Source organism: Schistocerca gregaria, chromosome 2 (assembly GCF_023897955.1).
Source record: "Schistocerca gregaria isolate iqSchGreg1 chromosome 2, iqSchGreg1.2, whole genome shotgun sequence".
Taxonomy (NCBI): Eukaryota; Metazoa; Arthropoda; class Insecta; order Orthoptera; family Acrididae; genus Schistocerca; species Schistocerca gregaria.
Genome location: NC_064921.1, coordinates 700,079,438 through 700,091,927, shown reverse-complemented (window position 1 = coordinate 700,091,927; position 12,490 = coordinate 700,079,438). Strand labels below are relative to the sequence as shown.

At 37.8% G+C, this 12,490-nt stretch overlaps 1 protein-coding gene across 4 annotated transcripts in view; it reads left to right on the top strand.

The window, feature by feature from the left end:
* LOC126334789 (dual specificity mitogen-activated protein kinase kinase 4-like) overlaps positions 1 to 12,490 on the top strand; it is a 123,672-nt gene that overhangs the window by 38,267 nt on the left and 72,915 nt on the right. For all 4 annotated transcript variants that reach the window (XM_049997410.1, XM_049997413.1, XM_049997411.1 and 1 more), the window contains one exon: positions 7,737 to 7,818. In XM_049997410.1, the coding sequence (XP_049853367.1) occupies positions 7,737 to 7,818 (82 nt within the window). The remainder of the gene's footprint in view (positions 1 to 7,736; positions 7,819 to 12,490) is intronic.

The following is a 12,490-nucleotide window of genomic DNA, read 5'->3' as shown; positions in this document are numbered from 1 at the left end:
GGAAATGAACTCACCGACCATTTTCTGTTATACAAGAATGGATGCAGCTGCACGAGACCAACTTGACGTTGGAATAATGAGCTACTGGACATTGACTTATGACTACAACTTCAACGCTATCATCATGAAGACATTGGTCCACCAGGCACGCAGCTTGTCAGACCCAGATAGTCTGGTGGCAGAAATAGAATATCTATGATCAGTGTTATACAAGAATGGATACACAGCCAAACAGATTCAGAAGGCCCTTCAGCCAGCCACTCCAACACACGACCTAGAGGAAGAGCAAGACAAAGCAAAGACTCTTGCATACGTGCCCTATGCGGAATCAGTTTTTCTGCCAAAATTGGCCTGATTCTGAGGAAACACAACGTGAAATGTGTGTTCTGTCCTCCTACCACAATAAGAGGGCTACTGTGAAATATGAAATATGACTTGGGACTATGAAAACCAGAAATTTGTAATAAACCTTGCCAGTGTGGCATGCCATACACTGGCCAGACAACTAGGACATTGGACACCATATGCAAAGAACATCTGAGGCGTACCCAGCTAAGAGAGAGAACTACATCGGTCATTACCAAATATTGTCGGGAACTCAATCATTTCCTGTACTCTTATGAAATGAGGGTTCTGACACAGACCTCCAGATACTGGACGAGTCTGCGGAGATAAAGGTGATGGAAAACGCTACCAACTCAGCAGGGCCATGGGTTCTGCACTGGAGTTGCTGGAAATACAATGGGGACAGCAGCCGAACTCCAGAAAAAGAAGAACTGAGAATGTGGATGTCAGAAACGAACTCCAGATAGAACACCAGGATCACCTTACCAAAGATGCAGCATTGCAGAGCACTTCTAGCTGGAGTAGCCTGAAGAGAGAACACCTAGAACTGCACTGGACCGAAAACAGAATGCCAGCGAGCAGACGATTGCAAGGAATTGAAGACAAAACACCAGCACTTGGCCTGTTGCACAGGACAGAAGAGGGACTGCTTAAGAACGTTTCTAGTGGGAGTGGACTGCAGAGAGAACACCTGGAACCGCAACAGACTGAAAATGGAATGCCAGTTCGCAAACAACCACCCTGGACTGAAGAGAGAACACCTAAGGACACTACTAGTGGAAATAACTGCAGACTGAACACCTGGAACTAATGCGGGAGGGGTAAATGCATTGATATAAATACTGGAACCATTCCACGTGACAAGCAGTCTCGTGAAGATAATGAGTCAGAGTTGTCAAACTATCGTGCAAGGATGATGCTGATATCCAACAGAATACCCAACACCTCAAGATGAATTTCACATGATTTATGTTTTCAGAATCCATGCTTGTTGGCATTGAGGAGGTCATTCTGTTAGAGATATTTAATTAGTTTGAGTTCAGGATATGTTCTAAGATTTGTAACAAATGGATGTCAAGGATGTCACATGGTAGTTTTGTGGGTCACTTCTGCTGTGCTTCTTGTTGACAGGTGTGACCTGTGCTTTCTTCCATTGGCTTTTTTTTTTTTTTTTTTTTTTAAGATCAACAATAAATTGTTGTTAAAAGGGGTCTAACCTGGATGAATATTAAAGATAGAGTCCTTAGGAATTTCACCGGGCCCTGGAGTTTTGTACAGTTTTAGCAATTTCTGCTGCTTCTCTGTGCCACTGACACTAACATCTATTTCTCTCATCTTTATAGTGGAACAAGAATTAAACTGTGGTTGTACTCCTGGGTTTTCCTTTACAAAGGAACAGAAACTTTGACTGTCAAAATTTTATCAGTAAAATTTCAAAGTATCCATAACAAATTCACCTTATTTCCAATATCGTTAACGTTGATATGCAGCAAGATTTTAGAACATATATTGTGTTCGAACATTATGAATTACCTCGAAGGAAATGTTCTATTGACACACAGTCAACATGGATTTAGAAAACATTGTTCCTGTGAAACACAACTAGCTCTTTATTCACATGAAGTGCTGAGTGCTATTGACAAGGGATTTCAGATCGATTCCGTATTCCGGGATTTCCGAAAGGCTTTTGACACTGTACCACACAAGCGGCTCATAGTAAAATTGCGTGCTTATGGAATATCGTCTCAGTTATGTGACTGGATTTGCGATTTCCTGTCAGAGATTACAGTTCATAGTAATTGACGGAAAGTCATAGAGTAAAATAAGTAATTTGAGGCATTCCCCAAGGCAGTGTTATAGGCTCTTTGCTGTTCCTTTTCTATATAAACGATTTGGGAGAGAATCTGAGCAGCCGTCTTTGGTTGTTTGCATATGATGCTGTCGTTTATCGACTAATAAAGTCATCAGAAGATCAAAACAAACTGCAAAACGATTTAGAAAAAAATCTGAATGGTGCGAAAATTGGCAGTTGACCCTAAATAATGAAAAGCGTGAGGTCACCCACATGAGTACTAAAAGGAACTCTTTAAACTTCGGTTACACGATAAACCAGTCTAATCTAAATACCTAGGTATTACAATTACGAACAACTTAAATTGGAAAGAACACACAGAAAATGTTGTGGGGAAGGCTAACCAAATGCTATGTTTTATTGGCAGGACACTTAGAAAATGTAACAGACCTACTAAGGAGACTGCCTACACGACGCTTGTTCCTCCTCTTGTAGAATACTCGCAGTGTGGGATTCTTACCAGGTAGGACTGACAGAGTACATCGAAAAAGTTCAAAGAAAGGCAGCATGTTTTGTATTATCGCGAAATATGGGAGAGAGTGTGTCACAGAAATGATACAGGATTTGGGCTGGAAATCACTAAAAGAAAGGCGTTTTTTCGTTGTGATGGAATCTTCTCACGAAATTCCAATCACCAACTTTCTCCTCCGAATGTGCAAATATTTTCTTGACACCGAGCTACATAGGGGGGAACGATCACCAAGATAAAATAAGGGAAATCAGAGCTCATATGGAAAGATATAGGTGTTCATTCTTTCTGCGCGCTATCACGAGATTGGAATAATAGGGAATTGTGAGGGTGGTTCGATGAACCCTCTGCCAGGCACTTAAATGTGATTTGCAGAAATGTAGATGTAGATGTACTCCCTTCAGGAAATTTCTCAGACTCGGATTATTCTCGGGACTGAGAGCTGGCTGAAATCCAAAGTAGGAAGCTCTGAGATATTTAGCAATTCCTATAATGTAGATTGAAAAGACAGTTTTGATGCTGTAGGAGGAGGAGTGTTCATTGCAATCGGCACGAATGTTGTCTCAACTGAGTTTGAATTTGAGTGTGACACTGAAGTTGTATGGTCACGTATAACAGATCCAGGTGAAATCAAGGCAGTTGTTGGATGTGTTTACCAGCCATCTTATTCCACTGTGACAGTTGTAGAGTCATTCGACCATAGTCTACAGTCAGTAGCGCAGAAATAACCAGATCAGGCAATATTAGTTGGAGATGACTTTAACCTACTGAGTATAGACTGGGACATTAATGTATTCATTGCAGGGGGTACACACAGGCAGTCTTGCGAAGTATTTGTGAACACGTTTTCCAAAAGCTGTCTTTAAGCAGCTAGTTTGAGACTCCACACACAGTGGAAATATTTTAGACTTGGTAGCTACAAACAGGCCTCACCTTATCGATGATGTAAGTATAGAGACAGGAATTAGTGAAATGAGGTCATCATTGCGACTGTAGTTACTAAGGTTAATAAGTCAATCAAGAAGGATAGGAGAGTATTTTTAGTAGAAAGAGCAGATAGGCAGTAGTTAGCATCATACTTAGACAGTGAATTAACATTATTTAGTTCCAGTATGATGACACAGAGGAATTGTGGGTGAAGCTTAAACAGACTGTAAATCCTGGTTCTGGGGAAGTATGTGCAGAGTAGTTAACAACAAAATTTGGAAACTGCTGTGGAAACAATGGCTGTTGCACTCTCAGTTTAAAAGAGAATGTGCAAATGAAGATGAACTAAAGTTACTAGAGATTTGTGTATCTGTAAATAGGTCAGTGCGCAAAAGCATATAGCAACCAGCACCGTCATACCTTTGCAAAAGATCTTGCTGAGAACCCGAGAAAATTCTGACCGTATGTAAAATCGCTAAGTGTGTGTAAGGCTTCCATCCAGCCACTCATTGACCAGTCTGTTGTGGCAACAGAATATATTAGAAGGACATCTGAAGTTTAAAATGTCATGTTTAAGAAATCATTCACACAAGAAAATTGTTCAAGCATACCATCGTTTGACCATTGCTCAGACTCCTGTATGGAGGACATAGTAAGAGGCATCCCTTGTGTAGAGAATCAACTGAAAGTGTTGAAAACAAATAGGTCACCAGGTCCGGATGGAATCCCAGCTTGGTTTTGCGAAGAGAATTCTACAGCATTGGCTCCTTACTTAACTTGCATATATCACAAATCTCTCACCCAGCACAAAGCCCCATGTGATGGAAAAAAAGGCGTGTGTGACTCCTATATATAAGATGGGTAAAAGAACAGATCTGCAAAATTACAGACCAATATCCTTAACACCAGTTTGCTGCAGATTTCCTGAAAATATTCTGAGTTCGAATATAGTAAATTTCCTTGAGATGGAAAAGCTGCTGTCCACAAATCAGCATGGTTTCAGAAAGCATCACTCGTGCGAAACTCGACTTGCCTGTTTCTCACTGATATCCGGCGAATCATGGATGAAGGGCAACAGACATATATTTCTTGTTCATAGATTTCCAAAAAGTGCTTGACACAGTGCCCCACTGCAGACTGTTAATGAAGGTACAAGCCTGCGGTCTTGATTCCCAGATATGTGAGTGGCTTGAAGACTTCTTAAATAACAGAACCCAGTATGTTGTCCTTGGCAGCGAGAGTTCGTCAGAGACAATGGTATTGTCAAGAGTGTCCTAGGTAAGTGTGATTGGATTACTCTTATTCTCTATGTACATAATTGAAGTGTTGGACAGAGTGAGTAGCAATGGACAGCTGTTTGCTGTGGTGTACGTTAAGGAGTCATCATTGAGTGACTAAAGGACAATTGAAAGTGACTTACATAAATTTTCTAGTTGATATGATGAATGTCAGCTACCTCTAAATGTAGAAAAATACAATTTAATGCAGATGAGTGGCAAAAACAATCCTGTAATATTTGATTACAGCATTAGTAGTGTCCTACTTGATGAAGTCACCATTATTAAATATCTTGGTGTAATGTTGCAAAGCAATATGAAATGGAACAAGAATGTAGGGATTGCAGTAGGGAAGGTGAGTTGTTGAATCCTTCATTGGGATAATTTTAGGAAAATTTGATTCATTTGTAAAGGAGACTGCATGTAGTACACAAGTATGACTCACTCTTGAGTACTACTCGAGTGTTTGGGGCCCGAACCAGGTCGGATTAAAGGAAGACATCGAAACAATGCAGAGGTGGCTACTAGATTTTTTACCAATAGGTTTGAATAACACACAAGGATTACAGAGATGCTTAGGGAACTGGAATGGGAATCCCTGGAGGGTTGGTTGGTTGGTTTGTGGGGGTTAAAGGGACCAGACTGAATCCCTGGAGGGAAGACAGCATTATATTCAATGAACACTATTGAGAAAATTTAGAGAAATTGCATTTGAAGCTGATTGCAAAATGATACCAGTCCCACAAATGTACATATTGTCTCTTACTGAGGCATATAGACGGTCATTTTTCTCTTGCTCTATTTGCGAGTGGAACAGGAGAGGAAATGGCTAGTAGAGGTATAGGGTGGGTGCTGCCTGCCACACATCTTACAATGACTCGCAGAATATATATGTAGATGTAGAAGAATTTCTGCTTTTGCTTTGATATCCTCAGTTTCAGTTCCTGTCACATCTGTGATTGATGGGGTGCTAACAGCCTTTAATGTTTGGTGTACATAATTTTTGTGTGTGTGTGTGTATTAGATCATTTATGTGGGTTTATGATTACAAGTAATGTAACTGCATACATTCAGTAGTAGTAGTAGACTGCTTTTAGTTGTGTGAAATTTGTAAGAGTACTTATGTTGCTACTGGGAACTAGTAAGGATCTCAAACAAGAAATGGAAATAATAAAAATAATAGCAGCTGTGAGTTGATACAAGGCGTAGGGTATAGATAACTGAAATAATTGTAAAAAATAAAACCTATACGACAAACCAAAACTGAAATCGGCACTGTAGCAGCCTGTGTGTAATACGCAGGGCTGCATATCACAGAATATTGCCAACATCTTCACGTTCCACAGTATAATGTTAGTATTCACCATAAATAAATAAATAAATAAATATATAATAGAAATTTAGACTTTATGTAAAACAGGATGTAAAGAATAGCACACGAAATCAGACATATATAGGATCATTTATAAGCTGTTTTCTGAAGGTAAGTTACACCCAGAATGTTATGTTGCTCGACAATCTAAAAGAGAATTTTATAAATGCACAAAGAAAAGTATATGATAACAGCAAATGTTTGACTATTGTGTTAATCATACAGAAGAAACAGGCCACAAGTTTGATAAGAGACATTTCTCAGGATATTACACAACATGGAGAAAAGAGACCAAATGAAGATGCATGAAGAACTAGGCATATTTTTCGTTTCTGTTGAAGGTGAACTGCATAATGAAAAATAAGTTAACTCTACCCTTTCCTTCAGGCATTTTGAGAAAATGTTACGTAATGTCAAAGTGTTGTGTTTATTAGTACCCTGCTGAATTGTATAATAACAATATTATTTGTACCTTTGCACTCATTTAAGTTATATTAATTTAAAAGTATAGTATTATTGAAACAAACTGTCTAATTTAGACAGAACAATACATGTGCCACAAATTCTTTATCTTTATATTCAAATGTAAACACTATGGTTGTGTATGTTTGTTGTGGAAGGGATGGGAGATAGTTGGTAGAGCATTGCAGTAGATGCGTAACGTCCAAATGCATTATGCAAATCTCAGCACATTTAGTCTGGTAAATAGTATATGTACAAACAGGTTTTGTATGATTCATTGAAAATACTTGAAGGAAATGTAGCTGTTCAGTGACTGAAAGTGATAGTTGTTCAGAACCTGACAAATTAGGTATATTCATGGTAACCCCTCTTTTTCTGGCCATCTCTATGTCAAGCACTTCTTTGTAATTTAGAAAGCATCCATCCATTGTTTGGTCTGTGTTCACTGATGATATTTGCTCCACCTGAAATAATAAATTTATCTTATTCTGTTTTTAGAAATCATTTCATGTGATCTTTTCTCTTAATGCCATGTGATACTCCTTGTTGAAGATCATATCTGTTCAGCAGTACTTATTGAAACTAAAACCTGTATTCCTGAGTGGCTTTCCTGTTTAACGCCTCAGTAGTTTTGTTTTCTCCTGCCCTTTCCCATCCGAGTATCAGATGAAGGAATGGCTGCACCCAAGGTGTATGTAGGATTCTTGCCACATTTTATTTGTGTATTCATTATGCTAGCTGATTTTTAGACTTTGTTCTATATTACATTGATTGTAATTTCTTTACCTGATCACTTTTAATTTCTGTTATGTGAATAGCTTACCTTTTGAATACAGTAAAGTATTTTGTGACTTGCTCATGAGGGGTTCCATTAGGTGATAAAATGATATAGCTCTAAATAATTTATCACCCTTCTGTAGAACTTGTACATTGTACTATTTAATTTATAATTTTGATAATTTGTTGGTGTGTCGGGGTTTGTTATGTGTAAAGTATGTATTTCACACTGATCAATTGTGTTGTCCGTTACAGCTGAGAAAAGGAGACAGTTGAAACTCAGTTTTGGCTCATCTGGCGGTGGTTATGGGAGCGGTTCAAGTTATCAGCCATTTGTGTGAGTGAAAACTACAGGAGTAAACTCTTATTATCATAGTCATAATGAGAGCAAAATTTCTGGGACATTATATGTGCAAAGGAAGAATAGACCACCACTGACTATATAGATGAAACCAATGGGTGGTGCATAGTAGGTAAAAAAGGACAGGCGAATTTGCTTAGCACCCAAAGTCATCATTTATTTTTCATGGAACAAGAATTAGTGATAGAACATATGACACTTCTCTGTTACTGTAAAGCTGCTAATTGTGTGTGTTTGGGGAGGAGAGGGGACAAGCTCTTTCACATATGGCACATGAAATGCACTGAAAACATGTACGGGAAAAGCATCCATTCAGATCATCTGTAATGTGAGTGGTTGTTTCTGCTTCCTTCACTTTCAAATCCAGCTGCAGGCTGTATCTGACGATGCTTTTTATAAGTCTATTAGTCTGCTGCAGTCCAGTAGGTAGATTTTGGTTTCTTTTTTTGGTTAAAGATAAAATGTATTTCATTCATTTTGGGCTGCATTTTGTAGTATGAAGCATACAACACCATCACAGAGTATTGTGTCCTAAAATTTTTGTTTCTATTTGTCAGCAACAGCACATTGAATGTTTAACAAGGGAAGTAGTGTTTTTCCAGCCTATTTTATGAAATATTTTAAATGTAATGAATCATTCTGGGTGGATGTTTGTAATAACTGTCTCACAGAAAAGCACACTGCCTGCAAATTTCCATTCTGAATAATAAATTTAAATAGTATTTTATTTGTGGTTTCTGTGTAGTTTCATGGTTCTTTATCTTGGGATGCAGCCAATCTATTTCTTAGATATAATAATTTATTTCATCATAATCAGATAAATGTCTGTGTTCATATTCCGATAACAGAATGTCTCCTTCTGTGCTGTGTTAATAAAATTATCACAAAACCTCTCCCACAATAAAGAGAAATACAACAAAAGTCAAAGATAAGGATTGAAATTGTATCTCTCACAAGCGTTAAGTGACATTCATATTGAGAAGTAAATCGACATCTATTAAATTATTTTGTGTGGGGTGTATTATCAGCTTCCCATAAAAAGTGCATGGTCAATATGACTAACATAGTTGCTTGTATCTTTGATAGTTACACATTTGATTACAAGCAAATCAGTATTGTGCAGAACTGCAATCTTGTAATAGATCTTTTGTCATTTCTTTGATTTTCAATACCATTCTCTGGTGGTCACTCACAAGTGCTGAGTGATGAATCTGTTGTGACAGTTGAAAGTTTTTGTCAAATGGAGATTTGAACCCAAATATACTGCTCACGTAAGCAGTTGCTTTAACTAATTTGGCCATCTGAGCACACCTCCAGGACCAGTTCAGACTGTTGTAATGCTGACCTGTATGAAACAATGGTTTTCCTAGAAGTTTCAATATTTTATACTCCTGTTCTACCAGTGCTGGTATTTTTGGGTATTATAATACTTCACAGCTGATATTGCCGTGTTCGCGTCCTGATGAGGATAAATGTGAATTCCCACTGTGAAGTTCAAGTCAAGTATTGGAATCAAAGAAATAAATTGAATGAAAATTTAAAAATGGACATCTATAGTATGTAAAACAAGGGGAATGCAATGACTCACCCATAGTGGACTGGGGTGTGGCACATAGAAACATGTAACAAGAAACACTGTGCTTTTGGGCTGTTGCACTTTTTCTAGTATAAGTTCACACATTCCCACACAAACACTCAAATGCACACACTGGTGGCCATGGTGAGACTAATTATTACTGATTATTTGTAGCAATTACCTAGACTGAAGGAGGCATAAGGAAGGGTGCAAGGAGGGGATAATGGGGAAGAGAGAGGTCTTTTGACAGATGACTTGGTTTCTGAACAACAAGATGAAAGGAGTAAAGAGAGTAGAGCATAAAAGAGAGCTGGAAAGAGGGAAAGGGGGAGGTAGGGGGGGGGGGGGGGGGGAATGGACGGGAAGGTATAGATGAGGAGGGAGACAGGACAGAGGAAAGAGAAAGCAAGAGGTTGTGTGTGTGTGTGTGTGTGTGTGTGTGTGTGTGTGTGTGTGTGAGAGAGAGAGAGAGAGAGAGAGAGAGAGAGAGAGAGAGAGAGAGAGAGAGAGAGCGAGCTAGCTAGCTTATAACTGCCATCTGGTTTCTGTGCAAATTGTAAATAGCCTTACACCCTCCGTATTTTACCCCTGCCACCTTCAGAATTTGAAAGAGAGTATTCCAGTTAACATTGTCAAAAGCTTTCTGTATGTCTACAAATGCTACAAATGTAGGTTTGCCTTTTCTTAATCTTTCTTCTAAGATAAGTCGTAAGGTTAGTATTACCTCACATGTTCCAACATTTCTGCGGAATCCAAACTGATCTTCCCCAAGGTCCACTTCTACCAGTTTCTCCATTCGTCTGTAAAGAATTCGCGTTAGCATTTTGCAGCTGTGACTTATGAAACTGATAGTTCAGTAATTTTCACATCTGTCAACACCTGCTTTCTTTGGGATTGGAATTATTATATTCTTCTTGAAATCTGAGGGTATTTTGCCTGTCTCATACATCTTGCTCACCAGATGGTAGAGTTTTGTTATGACTGGCTCTCCCAAGGCCTTCAGTAGTTCAAATGGAATGTTGTCTACGCTGGTCAACTACACAGCAGAAAAAAAACAACATATTCCATTTGTTGCATATGTTTCTTGTAGAGACTGTTTGTGAGCTGATGGATTGTGGAACTAAAGGTTTTGATGTCACTGTGTTGGTAAGCTAGGAAATATTAAACTGTGTTTATTGAAACATGAACATAACTCCAGTCTATGTGTACCCTCTAAGTTCATTCTCAGTTTTTCTAACATAACAACAGATCCTGAAAGAAGTGAGAACTCTGAAAATAGTGAAGAGGATGTAATGCAAAACAGTATTGTCTATTTTGCTGAGTATATTAGCACTTGTAAGATATCTTCAAAAAGTTAACTCAAATAATATAAATAGTGTACAAATTAGTAGTTGATAGTTGCTAGACTATAAGAATTTTAGAAGTAGGCCAAGTGTATCATTGGAAGAACAGGTAGTGATGTATATACTGTGTGCAAAGACCCACCATGTGCATATTGTGAAATAGCTTGTGTCATGCTGATGCTGGTTTGGTCTCTTCCGTGGCCATTTGAAATCTGTTTGGTGAAGTGCAAGATGAAAGGACTATCGTCATTAGCAGATATAAGTAAATAGTAGTGGTATTAACTGAATTTAATGTCAGACTCTGACAGAACATGACAATAATATTTAATAAGAAACCCTTTCCTTTTACACTATGGCTACATGATCATAGGACACTGGGCCAGACTACAGAAGCTTGCAGCAAGTGTGCATGTACAAACAGAAAAAGAAGGTGCAGAAAGTTACTTTTTAAAATCCCCTTGATGATGAAATTGTTAAAGAGGCAGCACAAGTTAGTATTTTACAAGTATTATCCAGGATATTGGCTGTGGCCCACTTGAAAAAATAGCTTTTAATTTTCTTGAAGTCATTCAGTAAATACTGGCAGATGAAATCTGGATAGCTTGAAGGGATTTGTACTTCTCTGAATCCAAGTTCTGTACTAAGAGGAACATACTGAATGACAGTGCCGAAGTTGGTTGTGCGATAAGTGAACAGTGGTCACAGGTGATTGACTGGTTCCAGCAGACAGACAGATTTTGTAGACATGGAACAGTCTTACAATTTGTAGGTGCTATTATGGTTTACATCAGACCTTAAAGAAATTATTTACTGAAATGTGTTCATTCACTGCATTCAGCCAGACAAGGAACAAAAACTTGAGGGAATGGAATTATGGCTGGCAAACTTTTTCCCAGTATTATCCAGAATAATTTGAGCTTTATTTTCAGCATTGTCATTAGTGCTGGAGCCATTATACCATTATTTTCATTTCATTAGTACACAGTAAAAATATATGAAATTACCACAGCTAAAAAAGTCTCATGTACACTGTTTAAGAAGATACTGCTATCATCTTTTAACATATAGCACTGACCTTGAAATCTAGTTGAAGATGAAACAAAATAACCTTTTCTTACGCCATAGCTTATTTCTCTGTTTCATGGCTTAGTTTTGTGATTAATTCATTCATTCATTCATTCACCATGTTTTGAAGATTCTTCAGGGATTTGGAAGAAATTAGACATATTCATTAACAAAGTGAAGGAATTGTTAGAAAGATTTTGTATGATATACTTGCATTTCTTTGTTTAATTTTATGAACATAGACATATGCAGTTGTGTGTTTGGATTTTATAGTTGGTGATGGATAACATATTTCATATTGAATATTGCTTTTGAAATGAATCTATCTTTAAGTTCACCTAAGTATCCGTTTGCTTGTCTGTGTGATTTTTTTTCTGTGTTGTTAATTAGAATATTTGAAAATATTTTTAATTAAGGTAGAAGTGATAGTTCTCTGTAGTAATAAGCATCTTGTTTGTCACCTTTTCATGTTGTGAATATATGTTTCCATTTCTCTGGTGTCTGTTCCAAGTTATATCTTTCTTGGGAAATTCTTTGTTGACCTTTAATGATTTTTATTTAGGATCACTTCAAAAGTTCAAGAGTAAATTTTTTGTGCAGCACAATTGATTTGCTTTTGTTGAAACTCTGTGTTAATGTTACTTCTCATTTTCTATTCCTACAT